General features: G+C 49.2%; 1 protein-coding gene across 1 annotated transcript in view; it reads right to left on the bottom strand.

Annotated features, from left to right (window-relative positions):
• The window catches only part of SPNS3 (sphingolipid transporter 3 (putative)), a gene marked incomplete at its 5' end in the record, with an annotated part of 67,796 nt that overhangs the window by 11,309 nt on the left and 36,813 nt on the right, over positions 1 to 19,674 (bottom strand). The window contains one exon of the mRNA XM_036837810.1: positions 15,128 to 15,317. Within this exon, the coding sequence (XP_036693705.1) occupies positions 15,128 to 15,317 (190 nt within the window). The remainder of the gene's footprint in view (positions 1 to 15,127; positions 15,318 to 19,674) is intronic.

The raw sequence follows: 19,674 nt of genomic DNA, 5'->3' as shown, positions 1-19,674 counted from the left end.
CACACACTGACACACGCACATGCACTCACATAACACACAACCACACAAGCACGCACAGACACGTGCATCCTCAAGACCTCACACACACACACAAGAGCTCCAAGACCCATGCACACATACCTAGACCTATAACCTGGGACACACACATGCAAAACTCACACACCACAAAGACACATACATAAGCAGGTAACAGGGATGACATTCTAAGTATTAAAATATGTGTGGCGAGAGTATCAACCAAACAGACGGCGGCTGACGACCCTGGTACAGAACTTGCTGGAAAACAGCCTAGCGTGTACATGTGCATGCTTGTGGTCTTATAAAGTGGACAGCAAGTTGTGCACAATCACACAGGCACACACACACGTATACATGTACGCAAACATGCTCTTGCCTTTGCACTCATGTGCATACCTGCACTCGGACATGCACACACTCATAGCTTCACACACATAGACACCCCTCCTCACGTACACCTGCACGCACAGGTGGGCATGGGCAGGGAGCAGGAGGGAAGCTGGAGCACCTGCCCCAGAGAAGGCTCGGCCCCTGTGGAGTGGAAGGGACAGTGTCTTCACTTTGGTCCATCTCAGTCTTCCAACTGGGCAGTAACTGATCTCTGAACTGCAAAGAATGGATTCTAGGTGCTCCCAGGTAGGGAGAAAGCAAATGTCTCCCATGGGCTTGTGGAGACTCAGGCAGAGGTAAGGCCAATCCTCCCCTTGCACAGGTCAACTCTTCACCCAGTGTGACTGAGCCAGTCAGGATGCAGGTGCCTGGCACAGACTGGCCACCAGCAAGCTGCCGGGCCGGCTGGCATGCTTCTCCCCTGGGCCTGCCAACCTGTAATTGCAGGGACTGTCTTTAGGGCACAAGGGTACCGCCCAGCTCCCATGGGCCAGCAAGGGCCCAGCAGCCTGGCAGGCAGGCAGATGGGGAATGAGCCCCAGTCCTCCTGGAGAACCCAGCTGATACTGCAGGGTCTGCTGCCCATCCAAGAAGAGACACCTGCTAGATCCCGGCAGGGAAGTGGGGTCCTCAGAGGAAGGGTAGGTGGGCCTCTCTCAGCCCCTTGGAGGCAGCCTCTGGCAAGGCCCAGTTACTCCAGCCCAAGACACAAGAGCAAAAGGGCTGGGACTTCCCTGGTGGTCCAGTGGCTAAGACTCCTTGCTCCCAAAGCAGGGGGCCTGGGTTCGATCCCTGGTCAAGGAACTAGATCCCACATGCTGCAACTAAGAGTTCGCGTGCCACAACTAAAGATCCCGCATGCAGCAACTAAGACCTGGCGCAGCCTAAATAAATAAATAAATAGGCTTGTCCAAAAAACCCGCAAGGGCCAAGTGGTAGGAGAGATTCCCCCAAGCTGGGGCACCTGCACGGCCCAGCTGTCTGGGCCACCCAGGGGTGAGAGCAGATCCCATAGCCAACCCTGGAATCCTTAGCTGACCCGGAACACAGCTACAATGGACACACATCCTGACTGCTCCCTGCCAACCATCACGCAAGGCTCCCTTGTGGGCACCAGGCTCGGCAAATACTGGGCCTCCATCTTTGGTCCTTGCTCAGGAATCGCCAAGGCTGAGAAGGGCAGCATCCCTTCCCGGATGTAAAGGCCTCAGTGACCGCCAAGCTGGCTCTGCTCTGTGTCATGGTGGCCACATTGCTCCTTGGGCCAGTAGGGAACTCAGAGCTACGATCTAGTTTGCGCTGGAAGGAGCCTTAAAGATCATCTGGGGCAACTCCTGTGTAAAAACGGAGGGCTGCAATTGCACCATAGACTTCCCTTCCCTCAAAAGTAAAAGATAGTGTCGGGGGTGGGGGGAAACGTTTTTCACCAAAGGAAAAAAAAAGCCTAATGAGGTAAGTATTAAATATTGGCAGCCAAGGCAAAAAAAAACAGATAATTCTGGAGTAAAGTAGAGAATATAACCCTTCTCAGCTCCTCCCTCCCCACAGCTATCCTCCAAAACCCCAACATCTGGAGGGAAATAAACTGAGCAGGGGTCCTTTGTTTCCACTCTTAACTGAGAACCAGTGGGAAAAGCTGCTGGGGAGAAATGGGCAAAAGTGGAGAAAGTGAATAAATGACTCCAGTTACTGACTCCACGTAAGGCCTAAAAACAGTAATTTTTTACTGTTTTTTACTGGGCCTAAGGCCCAGTAATTAAGTACAATGAACCCTGTGATAGAGCATTTACCTAAATCCCAGAAGAGAGAGCAGAGCCCAGGTGTTCTAACAAAGCCCCTCCTGCCTTACCTGAGCCCTGCAATTCCCTCAGGCGACAGAAAACCTAACACTCAACTCTCAAACTGCAGCCCCTTTGGGGAAGAGAATAGTCACAGAGAAGGCAGGAAGAGAGCAGAAGAAAATAAAGAGTCACCCACACTATATCAAAGCAAATTCAGTATCAGAGCAGAGCTGCCCACACCCAGGCTGGAGAAAGCACTCAGTACATGAACTATGCAAACATACAAAAAAAAAAAAAAAAAACAGAGAGAGAGAGTGAGAGAGGGAATGAGGTAGGAAGAGAGGGAGGGAGGGAAGAGAGAGAAGAAAGAAAGAAAGAAAGAAAGAAGGGAGGAAGGGAGGGAGGGAGAAAGAAAGAAAGAAAGAAAGAAAGAAAGAAAGAAAGAAAGAAAGAAAGAAAGAAAGAAAGAAAGGGAAAGAAAGAGGGAGGGAGAGGGAGGAAGAGGGAGGGAGGGGGGAGGGAGGGACGGAGGGAGGGAGGGAGGGAGAAACAGAGGAAATGGAAAGGGGGAAAGGTGGAGAACGAAGAAGAGAGAAAAGGAGGAAAGGAGAAAAAAGAACCCAACCTACAAGACAGATGATAGGAGAAGGAGCAGAAGGAAATTCCTTATAATTGTTTCAAACTATATTGAATAGTAATTCAATAAAGAAAGAGCTCAAAAATGAAATGAACCCCCAATAGGATGAGATATAAAAGGATATTGCAGACTTAAGGGAATAAATGGAGGAGCAAAGCAATAAACAACATTATTACAGAACTAATAAATTAAAAACAGTCAGAAACAGAATAGACATCAAACAAAGTACAATCACCAATATAGAGAAAGGCTTGAGATAATCTCACAGATTGACTAATTTTTAAAAAACACAAAGAAGAAAACATTGGGACTTCCCTGGTGGTCCAGTGGTTAAGACTTCGCCTTTCTGGGCTTCCCTGGTGGTGCAGTGGTTGAGAGTCTGCCTGCTAATGCAGGGGACATGGGTTTGAGCTCTAATCTGGGAAGATCCCACATGCTGCGAAGCAACTAGACCCGTGAGCCACAATTACTGAGCCTGTGCGTCTGGAGCCTGTGCTCCGCAACAAGAGAGGCTGCGATAGTGAGAGGCCCGCGCACCACGATGAAGAGTGGCCTCCACTTGCCACAACTAGAGAAAGCCCTCGCACAGAAACGAAGACCCAACACAGCCATAAATAAATAAATAAATAAATAAATAAAAAGACTTCGCCTTCCAATGCAGGGGGTGCAGGTTCAATCCCCGGTCAAGGAGCTAAGATCCCACATGCCTCGTGGCCAAAAAAAAAAAAAAAAAAAAACCAAAAACATAAAACAGAAGCAATATTGTAATAAGTTCAATAAAGACTTTAAAAAATGGTCCACATTAAAAAAAAACTTTAAAAAAGAAAAAGAAGAAAACATTTAGAGAGAAGTAAATGATATGAAAGACAGGTAAAGTAGATCAGGGCTGGGACTAGAGCACAGCAAGTGAGACATATAGGGTACCAAATTTAAAGAGGTACTCAGTCTCTGGGTTGCACAAGTGTAGGGTTAGCCCCTGGGAGTGAGTGCCTCCTTAAATTGTGTGCCCTTATGCCTTGCTGGCCTCACCTTAGTCCCAGCCCAGAAGATGATCCAACACAGGTAAAAAAAAAAAACCCAACAAATAAACAAACATAAGAAATATTCAAAGAGATGAGAGGGGGAAGGAGGATACTCAGTACTGATTCAGCAGATAAGAACACTGTTATGAACAAACTTTTATATGATATAGAATATTTAGCATTGAGATATATCCTAGCTGTTGCAAGCAGCTTCTAACATGCCTCCAGAGACCCCTGCCTCTTGTATCTCACCCTGGGTGTGGGCTGGACCTAGGGATGTGCTTCTAATGAGCAGAATACAGCAAAAGTCATGGGATACCACTTCCGTGATTAGGTTACAAAAGACCGTGACTCCCCTTGATAGACTCCTCTATTGCCTTATCAGCCTACACATATTCAGGAAGGGAGCTGCCATAAGAAAGAAGCCAACATAGCAAAGGAACTGAGAGCAGACTCCAGCCAATAGCCAATGAGGAGCTGAGGCCCTCAATCCAACATCGCAGAAGGATCTGAATGCGGCCCACAACCACTGAGTGAGCTTGGAAGCAGATCCCTCCCTAGTTGAGACTTCACATGAGACCACAGACCCTGGGCCAACGCCTTGATTGAAGCCTACAAGAGACCATGAAGCAGAGGACCCAACTAAGCTATGCCTGGATTCCTGACCCACAGAAACTGTGAGATAATAAATGTGTGCTGTCTTAAACGACTACATTTGGGGATGATTTGTTACACAGCAAGAGATAACTAATACACTACCTAAGCCACTGAATTTCAAGAATAAATAATGTAATCTTCAGGTATCCAGATGAAAAAGTGAATCGATATGAAAGATTTTTTTAAACTTCATTCTTCACAGCAATATTTGATACGAAAAGACAATGGAACAAATGTTTGCAAAGTAATGAAAGGAAGAAAATGTGAGCCAAGAATACCATATCCAGTGAACTGTTGTTCAAGAAAAGAGGGAAAGAGGAGAAGACAATCTCAAACATAAATGAACCAAAGGAAAACCACCTCTCTAGCCCTTTTTGGTTTGGAAAGGAGGACAGAATGGATTAAAAACTATTTAACCACAAAATCTACTCAGTTAGGAGTTGAACCAAAATGAAGAACTCAGGAATGGAGCATCTATGCAATAGATGGAGAATGAGTATTGAATCTATTTAAATCTGGGATTGAGAGAACAGACTGTGAGTGTTATAAATCTAGAAAAAGTAAAAATAATAATTAACTAACAAAAACCAGGAGACTGGGGAGAGAAGGTGGAGGTATAAGAAAGCTGATCAGGATTCATCAATAAGTCCAAAGTTTTAAAATTAACTTGAAGTTAGCCAAGTCCTTTGATTTCACTTCAATTTCTTCAGTTAAATTCATATAAATGAATTAAACACTATATGATTCTATTTACATGAAATATCCAGAATAGGCAAATCTATAAAGGCAGAAAGCAGATTAGCAGTTACCTAGAGCTGGAATAGAGGATGGTTAGGGGAAAATGGTGAATGATTTATAATGAATATGAAGTTTCTTTTTTTTTATAGGAAGCCCAAGAAATGCATTTATTCTATTGTCTCATAAAGTTTCTTTTTGAGGTGATGAAAATGTTCTAAAATTGATGTGGTGTTGATTGCAAACCTCTGTGAATATACTAAAAACCATTAAATTTTGTACTTTAAATTGAATGATACCTGAATTTCATCTCAATAAATCTGTTTTTAAAATTACCAGATAACCTCAGTTTAACAAAAGTATTTCTAAAAACATAAATCTGGGTTTATATACAGAGACACACATAGAAGGATGGTCACATCACAAAAGTAGAAGTAAACAGGCCAAGATGTTAAGAGTAGCTGATTCTAGGGGATGAGAAAATGGAAAATTGTTATCTTCTTCTTTGTGCTTTTCTGGTTTTGTTTTTGTTTTTTTTTTTAAATTACCCCCAAATAAAAATAGAAAGGTCATTGATAGAGTGTGGTGGATTGAATTGTTGGTCTCATCGTTTGATTTCACTGTGATAGCATGATGCTTCCATATCCTTGACGTGTCGAGTCCCCCAGGGTGTGATCCTTGGTCCTCTTCTCTTTTCTATCCAAGCTCAGGCCTTTGCTGATCTCATTCAGTCTCACGGCTTTACATAACCAGCCTAGACCTCTCTCCTGAACTCCAGACTCATATATTTCCAACTGCCTCTTAACATCTGCAGTTGAATGTCCTAAAAGGCATCTCAAATTCAACATGTCTAAAATTGAACTCCTAATCCCACCCTTTCCAAAAAAAAAAAAACCAACAACTCCGTACTTCCCTCTAGCCTTCTTCGTCTCAGTAAATGGCAACTCCGTGTTTCCAATTGCTCAGGCCCAAAACCCTGGAGTTGCCCTCGACTCATCCATTTCTCTCACACTCCACACCCAACCCGTCAGGAAATCCTGTTGATTCTACTTCAAAAACATACCCAGAATCTGACCACTTCTTCACACTTCCTCCATAAGTAGCCCAATCCAAACCACAGGCATCTCTTGCCTATAATATTGGAAAGCCTCCTAATGGGTTTCCCTGTCTCTTGTCTTTGTCCTTTTTCATTCTATTATCAACACAGCAGCCAGAGAGACCTTGGTAAACTACGTGGTAGGTAGTTACAAAACAGCCCCCAATTAATCATGCTTCTTGGTATTCACACCCTTGTACAGTCCCTTTCCACAGTGAAACCGGGTCAGTTTCCCACCTTGCTTCAACCAATAAAATAAGGCAGAAGTGATGCTGTGCTGTTCCTGGCCTAGGCCTTAACAGACTTTGCAGCTTCCACTTTGCTTTCTTGGAATGCGGCCCTGAGACCGCCATGTAAATAACCGGTTTCACCCACTGGAAGACAAGAGGCCACATGGAGGAGAATGGAGGAGCCCCAGCCGATGGCCAGACACGAGTGAGGCCAGCTTGGATGTCCCACCCCACTCAGTCTTCCAGGTGAAGGCGGCCATAGGAGTGAGCACAGGTGAAACCAGGCAAGAAACCATCCAGCCAACTCACAGAATCATAAGAAATAATAAATCGTTGTCTTAAGTCACTACGTTTTAGGGTGATTTGTTACTCAGCAATAGGTGACTGATACAAACCATCAGTCAGAGCATCACTTTCTGTGCTAGAAATTCTCTAGTGGTTTCCCATTTCACTTAAATTGGAAGCCAAGTTCATTCTATGTGTGGGGATCCACACAATCAGTGCCCCACCCACCCCACCCCCTCAGCCCCCCACCCTGCCATTCCCTCTGACCTAATCTCCTCTGCTCTACCCCGGCTCGCCCCATTCCAACCACGTTTCCTAGAAGACACCAGCATGACTCCCCCCTCAGGACCTTTGCACTTGCTCTTCCCTCTGCATGGAGGGCTCTCCCCCACTCCACCCCTGTATCCGCATGGCTCCTTCTCTCACTTGCTTCAGGTTGCTGCTGAAGCATCACTGCCTCCGTGAGGCCTCCCTGACCATCTTGCACAGCCCAGTCCCTCTTATTCTCCACTTTCCCTGCTCTGTTCTTTTCCACAGAGCTCATTCCCATCTAACATACCATTTATTCTACTGCATACATATTCTTGCCTGTTTTGTTCAATGCTGCATCATCCTCAAAGCCTAGAACAGTGCCTGGCAAACAGGAGGTGCTTGGGAAATATTTGACAAGTGAGTGAACATTTCTGCTCATCCTGGCTGGGACCTGCCTCGCAGCCACCTCACCATGGCCTCGGCTCTGCTCCTTGAGACCTCTGCTCCCTCGGCCCGTGAAGCCCGGCAGGGTTTGAGGGTGAAGACCCCCACTCCCAGGTTTCTCACCTGTGAAACAGGAAGAGCAGCACAGAACCAGAGACACCTTGGGCGGGGGTGGGGTTACACCTGTGGGGCTTCATGGCCACATGCCCAGACACTCCTCCCCGTAATGTTAGATGTCACTGACCCAGGGCTCAGTGAAGGAGGAACGCTTGGGGCATGTAGCAGACTGTATTTTCCCAAAGCAGTCACTGTAATATTTCCACATGCTCTTTCAGATCACTGCTAGTCTCCACCAAAAAGAGTGAATCCGTTCTCTCTCCCCTCGAATCTGAGTAAGAAGTTGTGGCTCAAGTGAAGAACAGAATGCAGTGAAAGTGACGCTGTGTAACTTTCAAGGGCAGGTCATCAAAGGCAACACAGCTTCACCTGGCTCTCTCAAGACTCTAGTCCTTGGAAGCCGGCCACCATGTTGTAAGGAAGCTCAGGCCACATGGGGAGGTCACAGGCAGCTGCTCAAGCCAGTAGCTCCAGCTAAGGTCTCAGCCAATAGCCAGCATCAACCATCAGGCGGCCCTCAGCCTTTGACGATACAGTTCCCCCACCCCGATTCTGCGCAGTTAACCCCAAGTGGAAAAGAGATATGTCAGCCCCACCCCCCCACCTTGCCCAAACTGCAAATTTGTGAGCAAAATAAGTGTTTTTCTTATTTCAAACCACTAAGTTTCATTATATATCTATACTAACTAGAACAGGTCCAAAAGTTCATTTAGCTCCTCAATGAAACCAAGGGAAAAGTACGAGCACTCCCATTTTACAGCTGAGAAAACTGACTCTCAGCAAGGTCAAGATCTTGCCCTAGCTCACACAGCTAGTAGGTGAAGAAACAGGAACGAGGTCCAGGTCTTTCAGATGCCTCAGTGCATGCTCAATGTCATCCCCCAACTCCAGCTACTCCCTCTGGACCACAAAGCCCACCCAAGGGGGGATTGCCAATGTTCAGCCATATCCTCCAGCTACCAGACAAGTGATGATGGAGCTCCTACCTTGGGCTCAGTCCCTCCTCTGAGTACAAACCCTTTCTCCTCTGAAGGGCAGCGGCCCTGGGAAGAAGGCCAAGGACGACGGCGTGAGCCAAGACCTGCTGTGTGTGTCTGGATCCCAATTAACAGCCAAGAAGTCAAGTTCCCGTGCCAAGGGGAGCGGAAGGAGGGAAGGGATGGAACCCTCTGCTCCTGCAGGTGGGCACCAGGGAACGGGCTCCCCCACGGAAGGCCCCAGACCAGATTTTATACGCTCAGGAAACCTTATTGCCATGAAACAGACAGCGCGACTTGGCCCTACTTCAGGAAATTTGGGGACGGGCGTGCCCACGATGCCTCCCAAAACCCTTCCTCCCCACGCAATGCAGCTACAGCCCAGCAGCAGTTGGATGAAAGCTATATGCAGCTGCAGACACACATGTACACACACATCCCACACAGTTATCTGCTTGCCCTGATACTGGTGCATGTGCACACTCATGCACAGACATGTATGCAAAACAGCATACACGGACACACTCATACATACTATGCATGTATAGAATGAATTACATGTATATGCAGCACACAGAGAGCATGGCTGTACAGACACAGAGGTGTATTCACACAAAAGCACACATATCTGCACTCATGTTCACAGACCTGCATATATTCACACTTAGATGCATGCACACACTAGCAGTACCCATACCCACATTCCTGTGGGCCTTCCCAGGAAGCCCTATCAATTTCCCCTGGAGCCTATCAATCTCCCCAGGACTGGCAGAGAAAGTACAGGAAGAACTTTGGTTCCTACAATCTGAGAAGGTGAACGGATGGATGGACAGATGGGAGGAGGGATGGATGGGTGGATGGATGGATGGATGGATGGATGGATGGATGGATGGGTGGATGGAAGAGACTCAAGTGATTCTTCCTATTTTGAAGCTAATTTGAACAGAAGCCAACTCCTCAGCCCCCTTTCGACATCCTTTCTGATATTGACCCCCATAGGTCTCCCACACCTAATGACAATCCTTCATGGCAGACTGCAGCCAGTTCCCACCCACTGAAGTTTTAGGGATGATGTCATGTCCCATGGACTCCAGACTCCTGCATCCAACTCTACTAACACCTGTAGTTGGACGCCAACCTCCCACCACAAACTCAGAATGTACAAAACCAAGCTGCTCATCTTTCCCCAAGTGCCGCTGTTCCTGTCTACTTTCCTATCTCAGTTAATGGCATCTCCCTCCTTCCAGCTACAGAGGCTAATATCCTAGAACTCACTTTTGACTCTTCTCTCTCTCACACCCCACACTGAATCCATCAGGAATTTCTGATAGATCTACCTTCAAAATATATCTATAATCCAACCATTTCTTACCACCTCTGCTGTTTCTGCTCCTGCACCCTACACCCTCATGGGAAGTCTATTTTCAACAGAGAAGTCAGAGTGATTCCATTAAACATAAGTCAGTAATAGAAAAACAATAGAGAAAATCAATACAACCAAAGTTGGCTGCAAAACTGACCAACTTTTAGTTACACTGACCAAGAAAAAAAAAGAGAGAAGACTCAAATTACTAAAATCAAGAATGAACATTATTACCGACCTTACAGAAATTAAAAAGATTATAAGGGAATACTGTGAATGAAATTCCTAGAAAGATGCAAACCACCAAAACTGGCTTAAAAAGAAATAAAAAGCCTTAATTGACCAATAATAAGTCAATATTGAGTCAGTAATCAGAAAATTCCCACAAACAAAAGCTCAGAACCAGATGGCTTCAATGGGGAATGCTAGCAAATGGCTAAAGATGAATTAACACAAATCCTTCACAAACTCTTCCAAAAAATACAAGAGGAAGAAACACTCGTCAAGTCATTCAATGAGACCAAACAAAGACATCACAAGAAAACTACAGACCAAAATTTCTTATGAATATAGATGGAAAGATCCTCAACAAAATACTAACAAGCCAAATTCAGCAACATATAAATATAATTTTACACCATGACCAAGGGAGGGTTTATCCCAGGAATGCAAGGTTGGTTAAACATACAAATATCAATCAATGTAATATACCATATTAATCAAATAAAGGACAAACTACATGACCATCTCAATAGATGCAAAAAACATAAGCCAGACCACCCACGCCTCAGCACAAAACCTCAACTCAGCTCTTAGCCAGCTCCACCCAATGCCCACATGGCCCTACATCATCTTGTCCCACCACCTCTCTGTCCTCATTTCCCTTTCTCCTTTCATTCCACGCTAACCACAGTGCCCTTCTTGCTGTTCCCAAAACCCAGCAGACACGCTCCTGCCTCAGGGCATTTACAGTTGCTGTTCCCTTTGCTTGGAACACTGTTCCCCTAAATATCCCATAACTCACAATACTGCGAATTTTACTTACATATCTTGCCTGTTGTCTACCTCCCCCAACTAGAATGGGAGCTCCCTAAAAACAGAGATAATTTAGTCTGTTTTATCTACTGCTATATCTGTGGCATTTAAACTAGCATGCCACCTTTATAGGCACTCAAGAAATACTTGTTGAATAAATGAATGAATGAAAATAGCTGGTCACTCAACCATTCACACAGCAAGCAGTTGATCACCCCCACCCCACTCCAAGTGCCTGACACTGTGCTTCGGGCTGGAGTGCTGAGAAAGATAGGAACCAACCTGGGCCCAGCTGGGAGGGGGTGGTCAGGGCATAAGTAACCAGGACCCAAGGAAGACAGTGCTGAGGAGCGGCGAGGATGGGGAGAGAGGGTTGGATCTAGCAGTCAGGGAAGGCTCCATGGAGAGATGGAGCTCTAGCCTCCCTTGAAGGCCCAGAATGATTCGGGCGTATGGAGAAGGGAAGGGAGTAGAGGGAACAGAGGGAGAGCCTGGATGTGGAGAGCACAGGGCACCTCCTGGGAATCAGGAAGGGACCTGCATGGCAGAACCACATCGAATAAGGCTACCAAGGATGTCAGGGCCGTTCATGAGGGGCCTTGAATGCCAGGATGAGGAGTTAGACTTAGTTCCAGAGGCACCAAGGAGTCATGCAAGGCTTTCGAGCAGGGAAGTTTCTGTGGTGTCCCTCTGGCAGTGTGGGGAGAACAGATTGTGGTGGGGAAGCAAGAAGACATGGAGACCAGGACAGTGGCTCTTGGGACAGTCCTAGAGATAGACGGCAAGGCGTGAGCCATGACAGGACAGAGCGGACCAAGAGAAGAGGGGCGGTTTGGAGGCGTTCAAGGTTTATGACTGGTGTTAGTGGGCAGGGGTGCGGGGGGTGGGGGGATGGGGGGAGCTGGAGCCTGAATCTCAGAACCTCAGAAGCACAGACAGAGCCATAGAGGAGGGGGGTCTGGTCAGGGGGTCCAGAAGGAACCGCACCACTTCTGGAAGGCTGGAGTTCTGGTCGCTGGGGCTCCTGCCAGGCCCGAACACGAGCCACAGGGAGGAGCAGCTTCCCAGCACTGGACGCTGGACACAGCCCAGCCCTGCCAGCCTTCCTGCCCTGCAGTCCCTCGCGTCCCAGGGCCGGCCCAGAGAAGAGATTCTCCGGCTGGCTTTGTCAGCCAAGATGCAATGTCATTTCTAGACGAGCCATCCAGCTCTGGAGATGCGCCAGGCTATGGGGCGGGGGACAGCTGTGTCCCCAAAACACAGCCAAGGAGCTGCTTCCCAGAGCCAAGCAAGACAGTGGCAGAAGCGGAACTGGCAGGTGGTCCGCGGGCCCAGCCAATGCAGAGACAGGCCTTAAGTGGGGCCTCCATCTGCCCAGGCCTCAGCCTCTCTGCAAGGTCAGGCCCATTCAGTCTCCACCAGCTGGAGATGACGGTCCCAGTCACTCCCTCAGCCAATAAGCATTAAGGTATTTATTAGTGCCTGGTGTACGCCAGCCTCTGTTTCTCTCCCATGGGGGTGACAAGGGTCAGTGCGGCATGAAGGACAGAGACTTTGGAGTCTGCGGAGCTGCATTAGAGGTTTATCTGTCCTACTCTTTGTGTTGCTGTCTCTGGGCCTCAGTTTTCCCATCTGTCAAGTGGGGATGAGAAAAACCCTTTCCGATGAGGGCACTGTAAGGACTAAATAAGAGCAGGCGCAGAAGGGAATGTTAACAGGACTTGTCTATTTCCCAGGAATTTCAGCGGAAACCCAACCAAGGCTGAGGACACTGGTGAGAAGCACCCACACCTTAAAAGAGGCACAAGACACACCTCAGGACTCAGAGAGAGAAAGGGAACCGTCCCATGTGGCCCCCCGGCTTATATAGAAGAAGGCTGGAGACCCAGGCTGGAGAGGATTTATTTGAAGAGTGAGAAAGCTGAGTGAGGGGTTTCGGGTGGCCCACCCACAGAGAGGGCAGTGCCTGTCAGGAAGGACACTGGCCTTTCTCCCTGGCTGGATGCCAAAAAAAATGCAGACTTTCCTACACCAGGGCCACCTGGGGTGCATCTACAAAGAGCGTCCTCAGGACACCCCAACACATGTCACCTGGGAACAGGAGGATGTTCAAGGGCAGCAGTAGGGGCAGCTGCATCCTGAGCTCATCCAGGGGTCACACAGAAACCACGGAGAGGAGACAGGCTTGAGGGTCACAAGAGGGGAGCCCCACGGGGTGCCCGCCTGGGGCGACTGGGCCCAGGAGAAGAGCTGGAAGGGCAACCCTGGAAAGGAGCGGAGGGAAGCTGCGACAGTACACAGGTGACAATGTCTCCTGCACCAGGGAATTGGACAACGCAAACGCTGGGGCCCGAGGCCCCCAGAACCCACAAAAGTGCCCCCAAGAGAGGAGTCAGCCAGCAGCTGGGCATCTACCACAAGAAGGGCACTGACAGTCAGCAAAACAACGCCAGACACCTATAACACCTGGCCCATTTCCGGTCATCTTTGCTGGCCTGCCCAACCTTGGAGGGGTCAGGATCCCGGGGGAGTGGTGGTCTTGGGGACAAAGGACAGAGATGGAGCAAGGAGAATCCAACTGAGTAGAGCTCCCCCTCTTCCCAGTGCAATTTTCTGGACCTGGATAGAAGCTTTATTTGGAAGTAGAAAAAAGTTTTGATTTATATGGGACTGGGCTTCATGAGTGTAACTAGAAACGCTATGGTGGGGGCTTCCCTGGTGGCGCAGTGGTTAAGAATCTGCCTGCCAATGCAGGGGACACGGGTTCGATCCCTGTTCCAGGAAGATCCCACATGCCACGGAGCAACTAAGCCTGTGCACCACAACTACTGAGCCTGCGCTCTAGGGCCTGCGAGCCACAAGTGCTGAGCCCGCGTGCCACAACTCCTGAAGCCTGCGAGCCTAGAGCCCATGCTCAGCAACAAGAGAAGCCACCGCAATGAGAAACCCGCCCACTGCAACGAAGAGTAGCCCCTGCTCGTTGCAACTAGAGAAAGCCCGCACGCAGCAACCAAGACCCAATGCAGCCAAAGATAAATAAATAAAATTAAATTTACAAAATATAAAAAGAAAGAAAAGCTATGGGGTCTGGTCATGGGGGAGAGACCCACTCAAACTGGTCGGGGAACAATAAAGCTGTTATTGATTTGCTTTCTGAGTCCAGCCTGCTCTGTGAACCCCACCCACACATGCAGGGGTTTCCATGTCCACAGTGGTGGGTCCCCAGGGCCTTAGGACCAGGGAGTGGGAGGGGAGGGGTAGGGAGCTTGAACCAGTCTAGCTGGGGCTAGGCTGGCGCCATCTTCCCAGTATCAGTGGCTCCTTCCCATCAGGTGGGACAATCAGGGCCAGGGCTCTGGGGAGCCAGGGACACAGCAGCACACGTATAAGTGTGTATGTATGGATATGGATACACCAGGGCGCCTGATGAGACCCAAACATGCACAGAGCCCCAGTGAATTCTGATGTGAGCATAGAGTAGCCTGGGAAGGCTTTGGAGGAGGTGGCCTTTGAGTTGGGTCTTACAGCAGAACGACTTTAGGGTGCACAGAAGAGGGGAATGGTGCCCCTGGCGGATGGAATGGACACAAGCAAAGGCTGGGAGGTGTGAGCACCTGTCACTGGTGTAACCGGAGTGTGAGGCACATGAAGGGATGTGATGGGATATGGATCTGGAAGATATGATATCCTTAATATTGTCACCTTTAAAGCAGTGCCCGCACTGGCTATGGCCAATCTGAACCTCACTTTCCTCATCTGTAACCTGGGGAGAATTACCCTATTTCTTCTTGGACTCAAAACATGTCCTGGGAATAAAGGGGTCTCATTATCTCCAATCAAAGCATTAACCAGGAGCTCAGAGGACACCCTTTAGAAAGGCTTAGGCTCAAATCCCAGTTCTGCCCCTAGCTGTGTTACTCTTGGTAAGCCTCAGTTTACTCGTCTGTTAAATGGGGATAACAAAGCTCCGCCCAGAAGGAGAGATAAATGTAATGTACGTGAAGACCTGGCACAGTGTAAGCCTATGTGAAACAGGAGTTCCCTACCCACCCCACCCCACTCCCACCTCCAAAGGGGCCCTCACTTACATAGGAGGCCAGGAGGGTGGTCGGGGCCAGGATGAGAGCCAGGTAGAGGCAGGGGGCTGCCGCAAGCAAGCTGGCGGCACAGATGAGGGGCTGAGCCCTCGAGCTGACTTTCTTGTATCTCCTTGAAGCCTCTGCTCCCAGGATGACCCCAACAAGGCCAGTCACGACAGTCAGAATCCCAAAAATCAGGCTGATGGAAAAGAGCAGAGAGGGATTGGTCAGCCGGTGGCGTCAGGATAGGGGTCCAGCCACCTACCCCCCAGTGCGTGATCTGGCACCTACAGAGAATGTGACTGTGGGCCACTTCCCCTCCCTCCTAACCAATGCTCGTGGGTCCTTGGGACCCTGCTCTGGGATCCACGTACTCCCCTACCCTTCCCATCCTCTTCCCTGCCTCATCCTGGGGATGCCACTGGCCATGCGAGTGATCTTCCTAGCACCCCAGCACCCCAGCTCCCAGCCTGCCTCATTGCCAGCAATCTCCTCCACTGTTTCACCACCTAAAACTGCCCCACTCAGAAATCTTAATTCTACAGTCCCACTCTGGCCCCAACCTTCTCGCCTTCCAGGCCCCAATACTAATGGAATGGAGGTAAGTGAGCATTTATTTATCGAGCTCCTATGATACTCCAGCATGGTACACACCCTCCCTCTCTCTCTCTCTTTTTTTTTGGCTGTGTAGCATGCACAATCTTGGTTCCCCAACCAGGGATCGAACCCATGCCCCCTGCAGTGGAAGCGCAGAGTCTTAACCACTGGGCCGCCAGTGAAGTCCCCACACACCCTCCTTCCTTGAGTCCATCCTTCCACTCTCTGTTTCTGAACACCTCTCAAGTAGCCCCCTCTTAACTTCACTACCTTTGCCACCTACTCCTAGACCCATTTCAACTCCACTTGGTCCCTCTTGCACCTTCCTCCTGTAGAAACCTGTCCTTCTAGGACAACCTCCATACAGGTCCCCCAGAGGATGCTTTCTAGAACACAGATCTGACTACGCCCCTGCCCACCCCCTGCCTAAAATTCTCCACCAGCTCTTAAACACCCACCAGATTTGGTTCCAGCTCACTGTGGTATACATGGCCCTTCATGATCCGACCCTGGATGACCTCAACCACAAACCCCAATTGCATCCTCCTCAGTCCCCAGACTAGTTGCTGCCCCCATTTCATACTTTTATTCCTCCATCTGGAACACCTTTCACTGGTTTCTCTACCTACTGAACTCCTATGCATCCTTCAAGACCCATCAAAAATGTCCCCTTTTTGAGGATGCTTTCCCTTGTCCCTTTGCTGATTTGTTCACCCCCTTCAGTTCCCATAGCATCTTCCATGTCTCTATCATCAAGGTTATTCACTAGGCTGTGAATTCCTGGAGAACAGAAACCAGGTTCGGTTTACTTTCTTGACTCTAGGCTGGGAGCATAGAGCCTGGAACAAGAGATATATGTTAACCAAATGGCTCACTGATCCCTCCCAGAATTCCCAGGTGGACAGCTGAAACAGGTGAGGTTAAGAAAGGTTGAGGCCAGGGGCTTCCCTGGTGGCGCAGTGGTTAAGAATCCACCTGCCAACGCAGGGGACATGGGTTCGAGCCCTGGCCCAGGAAGATCCCACATGCCACGGAGCAACTAAGCCCGTGTGCTGCAACTACTGAGCCTGTGCTCTAGAGCCCACGTGCCACAACTACTGAGCCCACGTGCTGCAACTACTGAAGCCCGTGCGCCTAGAGTCCATGCTCCACAACAAGAGAAGCCACCGCAATGAGAGGCCCGTGCACTGCAACTAAGAGTAGCCCCCACTCGCCGCAACTAGAGAAAGCCCGCGCACAGCAATGAAGACCCAATGCAGCCAAAAATAAATAAATTAAAAAAACAAAACAAAACAAACCTTAAAAAAAAATAAGGCTTTAAAAAAAAAAAAAGAAAGGTTGAGGCCAGGACTTCCCTGGTGGTCCAGTGGCTAAGACTCCACGCTCCCAATGCAGGGGTCCCAGGTTCGATCCCTGGTCAAGGAACTAGATCCCATATGCCACAACTAAGAGTTCGCATGCTGCAACTAAAGATCCTGCACACCACAACAAAGATCCCACACGTGGCAACGAACATCCCACATGTCTCAACAAAGACCCAGTGCAGCCAAATAAATAAATAAACAAAATATTAAAAAAAAAGAAAGAAAGAAAGAAAGGTTGAGGCCAAGATTACCCAGCTACTAAGCAACAGAGCCAGGATGTGAATACACACCTTCATCCTCCTGGTCTAGCCCAAAGGATGGGCCCAAGCCTCCTTTTTTTTTAAAGAAATTCACGTTCTTTTATTTATTTATTTATTTATTTATGACTGTGTTGAGTCTTCGTTTCTGTGCGAGGGCTTTCTCTAGCTGTGGCAAGTGGGGACCACTCTTCATCGCGGTGCGCGGGCCTCTCACCATCGCGGCCTCTCTTGTCGCGGAGCACAGGCTCCAGACGCGCAGGCTCAGCAATTGTGGCTCACGGGCCCAGTTGCTCCGTGGCCCGTGGGATCTTCCCAGACCAGGGCTCGAACCCGTGTCCCCTGCACTGGCAGGCAGACTCTCAACCACTGCGCCACCAGGGAAGCCCTCAAGCCTCCTTTTTTAATATTTATTCATTTTATTTTTGGCTGCGTCGGGTCTTAGTTGCGTCACGTGGGCTCTCTAGTTGTGGCCCACGTGCTCAGTAGTTGTGGCATGTGGGCTTAGTTGCCCACGGCATGTGGGATCTTAGTTCCCCAACCAGGGATCGAACCCGCGTCCCCTGCATTGGAAGACGGATTCTTAACCCCTGGACCACCAGGGAAGTCCCCAAAGCCTCCTTTTAAAGAAGCCCAAAGGGATGCTGAGACTGACTAGCGTGAACTCTTGAAAAAACGAAGGTAACTAGGACTTTTCCAGCCTCTAAGTGGCTCCCTGTTGTCCTAAGGGCAAGCTCCCGGCCAGCACTGCAGGCCTGGCCCCTGCTGACCTGTGTAACCTCCCCTCTTTTCTCCTTCCCTCACTCTGCACAAATGACTGGGAATTCTCTAAACTCACCCTACACTTTCTGGCTTCCCTGCCTTGGCCCACACTCTTCCCTCGGCCTGGAGCACCACTGCCCCCACCCACCATTCTCCACCTGGCCAGGATCCCCTCCCAGATCCAAACCTTTCCAAAAGTGCCAGGTGCCTGATATTACCTCCATGGCTCCCACCAAGAGGTAAGAACATGACAGACGCAAGACTATGGTTACTGACAAACTGAGTGTCACAAAAAACTCTCTCTCCTCTAAACAACTTCTGTGAAATGTCCGTCCCACAGGCTGAGGAATAATGGGTTTATTTCCCTGCCCCATCCCCATCCCCTTGGTTTACAGGAGATTGTGTAAAGCCCGGAGAGGGCAGAGACCTGTCCGAGGCCACACAGCCCCACATTAGCAGAGCCAGGGTCTCCTGGCCCTCTGCTTCCAAACAAAGCATGTGTGTCCTTAGGCAGCTTAAAGGTGCTCACCAAACCTTCCTAGCCTTCCAAGCTGTACCAGGCTCCGGCTCAGCCCAGTCAAGTGACCCCAAATCCCGGATGAATGCTATCTACCTCTGAGTCCCGGTCTGAGCCAGCCTTGGCAGGGTCTGGAGACCTTTCTAAGACTTAGGATTGATTATTCAAACAGGCGGTGTAGATGGGGGACCCCCAGTGCCCCTGAGCGGAGGTGTGGCCAGAGGACACACCTACCACGAAATGTCCCCACCCCCACAAAGCCTTCCCAGAATCAGACTCTCAGAGCCAAGAGGGTCCTTAAAGCCTGCAAGTTCTATGCTGATCCTCTGTACAATGGCCCTGGCAAGCAGCTATCCAACTCCTACTTACATGCCCCCAGGGGTGGGAAGCTCATTACCCTAAGGCTGCCCCTTCCGTCTGGGCCCGCTCTGCATGTTTTAAGTTCTCCCTCTGGCTGAGCTAGAATCCTGTGTCCTGCAGCTTCCTGCTGCCACCCCACCCTCACCCGGGGGGCTTATCCTAACTATGGAGGGTGTATTAACAGCTAGGGTCTGTGCAGAACCCGAACACCGGGACCCTGTGGTAGGTTGAATAATGCCCCCCAACCCAAGACATCTATGTCCTAATCTCTGGAACCTGTGACAATATATTCCCTTATATGGCAAAACAGACTTTGTAGATGCGATTACATTAATGTTCTTGAGGTAGGGAGATTATCCTCCAATTTTTTGGTGGGCCCTAAATGCAATTACAAATGTCCTTATAAGAGGGAAGCAGAGGGAGATTTGAGACATAGAGGACAAGGCAATGTGACCGTGGATGCTGAGCTTGGAGTGATGTGGCCGCAACCAAGGACCGCCAGCAGCCACCAGAAGCTGGAAGAGGCAAGGAAGGATCCTCCCCGAGAGCCTCCAGCGAGAGCGTGGCCCTGTTGAACTTGGTTTTGGCCCAGTGAAACCATTATGGACTTCTGGCCTCCAGAACTATGGGAAAAATTTCTGCTGTTTGAAGCTACCAAGTGTGTGATCATTCGTTCCATCAGCCCTAGGACCCTAACAC

Source organism: Balaenoptera musculus, chromosome 20 (assembly GCF_009873245.2).
Source record: "Balaenoptera musculus isolate JJ_BM4_2016_0621 chromosome 20, mBalMus1.pri.v3, whole genome shotgun sequence".
In the NCBI taxonomy this organism is placed as follows: domain Eukaryota; kingdom Metazoa; phylum Chordata; class Mammalia; order Artiodactyla; family Balaenopteridae; genus Balaenoptera; species Balaenoptera musculus.
The sequence above is the reverse complement of the archived record's forward strand: the minus strand, read 5'-3'. Positions and strand labels throughout refer to the sequence as shown.